Source organism: Gavialis gangeticus, unplaced genomic scaffold (genome assembly GCF_001723915.1).
Source record: "Gavialis gangeticus isolate Ggan-Ray unplaced genomic scaffold, GavGan_comp1, whole genome shotgun sequence".
NCBI classification, from domain to species: Eukaryota; Metazoa; Chordata; order Crocodylia; family Gavialidae; genus Gavialis; species Gavialis gangeticus.
Genome location: NW_017729031.1, coordinates 109,436,296 through 109,441,767, shown reverse-complemented (window position 1 = coordinate 109,441,767; position 5,472 = coordinate 109,436,296). Strand labels below are relative to the sequence as shown.

General features: G+C 42.3%; 1 protein-coding gene across 1 annotated transcript in view; it reads left to right on the top strand.

Moving 5' to 3' along the window:
* The window catches only part of SCN4A (sodium voltage-gated channel alpha subunit 4), a 132,045-nt gene that overhangs the window by 43,322 nt on the left and 83,251 nt on the right, over window positions 1-5,472 (top strand). Inside the window, exon 10 of the mRNA XM_019523576.1 lies at window positions 5,054-5,206. Within this exon, the coding sequence (XP_019379121.1) occupies window positions 5,054-5,206 (153 nt within the window). The remainder of the gene's footprint in view (window positions 1-5,053; window positions 5,207-5,472) is intronic.

Below are 5,472 nucleotides of genomic sequence, written 5' to 3'. Positions count from 1 at the left end.
CACCGTGGACATAATTTTGGTCATAGCTACTGCCTCACTATAAACAGCAGCAGACTCAATTCCACCTGCTATATTGTACATCTGTGGTGCACAATCTCCAGCCAAAGGGCCAGATCCAGCTTGTGGAGCCATGTTATCAAGTCTGTGGGGCCTCCTTGTAGGTCTGGAAACATGGCAGTGAGGGAATGGTGGCAATTAACACTGCCACACTCCCTGGCCACTAAATTTCCAAGCACTGCAGACCACATGACCAGCCCCAGCCAAGCTGATCCCACATGCTGTATTGGCCTGCACTATTCTTCCACCCTATGGGGCTTAAAGGCTGGGCACCCACATTCTACAATATGGAAATGGTGGCCACTTTGCTGGCTCTAGCAATACTGGAAGATGGCAGCCATATGGAATAAAGGGAAACCAATCAACTTATGGCTTTTCATCATGTTATCACACGATGCATTTAATCCCTCTCTGCCCCCCATTTTATCTGGATGTTTATCACTAGCGTCTTTCAAGAGTTGGCAATACTATGAAAGGACGAACACCACTGCAAGGCCCAGGCATGTAGAGGGATCTTTCCTTTCTCCTTCTTTGGACAACTGATGTTTTTAGAATTACAGTACTAGTGGCTCTGAGTCATGAGTTAGCAATTTCTTGCACCATTTGAGCAGTGACAGCTCTTGCTTACCAAAGTAGAAAAAGCCTCAAAGAATTCTATCTTGTTAGTAAGACAGGGCCTTCATTTCCTGAAACCACGTGGAGCAGCTTAATTGAGCTACATTTTGCAAGTGTCCACCTTCCCTGGCCTCCCCAAACATACGTACATACATGCACATTCTTGGTGCTGTAAATAGTTTGCATTAACATTTGCTACAGCTGCTGTCAGTCTCTGGAGCTGCCTGATTTATATCCGCTTGCTCCTTTTCGGTCCCACCATGTTATTTTAGCCTCTTTCCGGTCCTCATAATTCTCTCCTAAACAGAGTGAGCCTGTAAAAATGTGGGCAAAAGCTTCTTCAGTGTCTGACATTCCTGCCTAGCTGATGTCTGCTCAAGGGCCTTGTCATTTTTAACATCCTCTAATCAATCAGCATTTTGGCTGTTGCTGGCAGCTTCCGGATTCTTTCTTTTGATGCATCCCTACAGACATAATTTTTGTTTTGGCAAATGATCAACTTCCTCATTTATACGGACAGATGCAAAATAGCAGTTTAATATCACCTCCTTCTGCCTCTAATTTTCATCATTTGGAACAGGAATTCTGTTGTCAGCCCATCTCCAGGTAAGGCATCTACATGGAAATGGTTTACTCTCACTCAGAGCCCTTTGTGTTTGACCATCTTAATTCTCTAGAGGGATAGTCCCAAGTTGCAAAGTTGTTTATATTTTAAGTGCCCCAGTGCTCAGAATATTCCAGTCTGAGGGATATGGGGTGGACAGTGTAGCACAGGGTGGGCAATTATTTAGGTTGGTGGGCCACTTGATGAGTTTTGGTGAGCTGTCAAGGGCTGCACACGAGGGTTGTGCGAGGCGTCAGACAGAGCTTCAGATCTGGAAAAGCTTCAGACACTTCAGGGTTTGAAGCATAATGTCCAGGTCAAAGTGCTGCCTCGTTCGGCTTCCCGAAGTGGTTCAGAGCTTCCAAAGCACTTTGGAGCTGCCTCGGAGATCTGGCCATAGGGTATAATGGGGAAACAATAAAATATCTATAACTTTGTTGTTTTTTGTCTGATTTGGATGCATTTTTCAGGGATGATAGACTCTACAGAGAGCATGAAGCCTGCCAAGTTTCAATAAGATCAGTGCAGGGGTTTGGGGGGAACTGCACCCCAAATTCTTTAAAGCAAAACTCCTGTCACGTCTATGTGTTACACCACAGGGGGGTTAAAACTGCAGGGGTAGTAGCTCTTACTGAGGCCACAAAGCCTGCCAAGTTTCAAGAATACCAGTGCAGGGGTTTGGGGGGAACTGCCCCTCAAGCTGCGGACAAGCAAAACTTGTGCCATGGGTGACCCTGTGTGTTAAGGCACAGCGGGGTGACAGCTGCAGGGATGGTGGCCCCTGCTGTGGCCACGACGCCTGCCAGCTGTCGAGGAGATCGGTGCAGGGGGAGTCTGGGGCTCTGCACCCCTAGATGCTGACAGGGAAAACTTGTGCCATGGGTGCTTGTGGGACTGACTGTCTCTGTCTTGGGGCAGAGGGCAGGGGCCAAGATAGTACCGTTGGTGGGCACGGGATAGCAGTGTGGCCCAGGCTGCTCCAGGTATGCAGAGCTCAGCCCCATTCAGAGGTCCACTGGGGCAGCTGTGGGCTATAGTGGATTCAATTAATTAGCAGGTTGGATCCAACCTGCAGCCCATATTTTGCCCACCCCTGCTATAGCAGGATGTTATCATGCTACCATATCTAGTCCACTGTGCAACATTAACCAATGAAACCTTCCAAACCACCCTAATGAGGTGCCATTTTTCATTACCTCCTTCATATGGATGGGAAAAGGAAGATACAGAAATATTAAAGTTTTTAAAGCAGTCCAAGGGTGTCAGGCACCTCAATGCTACAGCCATTCAATGAGAATCAGGTACTTAAAACTCATTAGGTAATTTTTTAAAATATCAGTGCAGGCAGGTATTTACAGTCTTTGTTCCAGACTGTACTCAGGATCCCATTAAAATACATTGTCTTCTATCAAGCATGACCCACTGGTCAGAATGGGGTTGACAGCTTCTCTGCTGATCAAGAGAGGTACAAGTTTATTAGAGCTCTTACTTACAAAGCCTCTCTTCCTAGCAAATATGAGTCTGTATAGCTTTCACTGAAGTCCTTGATAAATATGAATGAATAATGTTTTTTGATTTGCAGGTGCTTGTTCAAAATCAAAAACCATTGTGTTTGTCAACATCAACACACTTTTTTGGATCGAAAAAGTTGGGGAAAGCACGTTGTGTCAAACAAAATGTTTCTTTCAACTCGAAATGTGTCTTTCTGATTTCAGTTATATTCAATTTTTTCAGGGAAAATTCAGAGAAATTTCAAATAAAGAAAATGAAAAGCTTTCCAAATGTAACATTTTGACTTTTGGGGATTTGGGGGGTTTTGGACAAACAGTTCTGTGAAACTGATATGAATTTGTGAAAGTATGTCATTAGAAAACTAGGGGAGACTTTTATCTTGCAAGGCAGGTAAGATGCTTCAGTTAATTCTCAATAGCAGCTGTCTTTACTAGAACAGAATATTTTCTTTCCTTTTTTTATGATGCCATATTATGAGTCAGTGGGCATGTCTACATGAGCTACTATGCCGCCATAGCAATGAGGTACCGTCACTGTAGCTCATTGCTACAGCAACCTAGCTTTGGTCCTGTAATGCCAACCCTACTGAGCAGTAGTGTGCTTAAGCAAGTACTAAATGACTGCTGAGTAACAACTGTACAGTTTGGTGTATGTGTAGATGTGCCCATTGTTAGCAGTTTATATTATGCACTACCACTACTGACATGTCATTAGAATGTAAAATGAATATAAAAGTGAAAAAACATAATTTGAAACTTTTTGAAATGCTGTCATGACATTTCAAAATCCTTACACAATCTTTTTTCTGAAACCAACTTTTTTTTAAAAATACCATTTTATGATTTTTTTTTTTTTAAATATTTGGTTTTGTTGTGGTTCAGCATGAAAACAAGTTTCAGTTTCCCACAAACCAGAAATTCTGAGTTTGGTTACATTTTAACCATTACAAGCTATTCACCCAGCCCTACTAGGGACGTCAAGCTGGGAAGTTTCTGCTCAAACTGGAACACCTCTTAAGAAGACTCAAGAGAGCCATTGGAAGCTTAAATCACCAATTTTATAAATAGAGCTTTTCACCTCTGTGTGGGAGTGGAAGTAAAGGAATAAAACTTGCAAAAATCAAGGAACTTTTTTTTTTTTTTTGGCCACTGTCTCCATGTGTTCCCCTTCCTCATTACTGAAATATCTGGATTTGCATAACAGCTTCTCTTTGCCTGGATCCTGCAGCAAAGCTACAAGGCTGTTTAGAGTCACAAAGTGTTGTCCTAGAAAGGTTTAATATGGCCTGATTCAGTCATTGTCTAAACCCTGATCACTAGCAGTTATTGTGAGAGAAGCTAAGGAAAACAGATGAAAACCTATTAGTTTTACTGGGCTGATTTTATATATTATAAGGTCTTTTTTAGTAGAGTGCAGCCATGGAAAATAAAGGAAAAGAACATTTTTTGCCAGTTAAATCTACTTTAAACCTTGACACTGTTTAGTAGATACAAGAAGAATTCAAGTACATATCCCTGACCTGTGTAAATAAGGAGCTGTTCAAGAAAGACTTGATAATGTGTCTATAGAGAAGGGCATCCCTCCAATATTTACTTTACCTGTCTGGGAAAGAAGCAGATGTTCATTAAATTGCTTAAATCAAGTATAATTTTAGCAGACACATCTACTTATTAGCCCATTTTGTGCCTGTTAGCACAAAAAAAATGACAGGATGCCTAGGGGCTAGGATGCAGTACTCCTTTTGTCAACAGTCATGTGAGCTTGGCAAATCATGAGTCTCAATTGCCTCATTAGTAAAGTTGGGGTAATCGAGCTTCCTGGAGAGAGGTAGAAACTGCTGTTTTCTATTTCAGGGAAAATGTAATTTAAAACGTTTTAGTGTTGCAGAATGAAAACGAAATTTTCCTGAACTTCCCACCAAATAATTCTGAAAAAAACCCATTCATTTTGATACAACTGAAAAACATGCAAGGTGTATTTTGGCCTTTTAAAACTCTAATATTTTTTCTATGTAAAAAAATAATAATTTCAGAAGGACTTCTTAAAATTAAAAAATTTAAAATCAGAACCTTTCCTTCTACAAATACACATCCTGATCAGTTTGTGTATGTAACAGACTGGGGGAAGACTGAGTTTTAAGGAAAGAGAATCGGTAATTACTGCTTCTAAAATACTCCTCTTTGATCAGCATGAATCCACCCCCAGCCCCATGTGCACAGTGGGTCCCCTTGAAACTCTCATCACTCAGGTCTGGTTTCTTTTCAGTTAAAAGACCGTAAGTTAAGTGCTTGCTCTGCGACTCAGAAAAAGAAGGGCGACTCGGACCAAGAAGCGGACAGCGACCAAGACAAACTGAAAGACTGCAATGGCAGAGTTGTCCCCAAGGTTGTACTGGAGCGATCTGCTACAGTAAGGGAAGTATGTGTCAGACCTGTTTCTTCTCAGTGTTGCACGTCTTTGTGTGGTGGGTGAGGTTCATCCCCAGAAGAGGGCCAAGCAGGGGTGGCTGGTACCCAGTAGGACTCCTGACAGGGGCTAGAGGAGACCTGAGATCCAACTGGTTTTGCTTACTGCAATGTCTTCTATAGGGTCCAAAGCAGAAATGGTGGAGTATAGGAATGCTCTAGTCAAGCCAGTCCTGGCTCCGGTCCCTAAATTATAGGTCTTGTGTTGGGCTCTTTTGC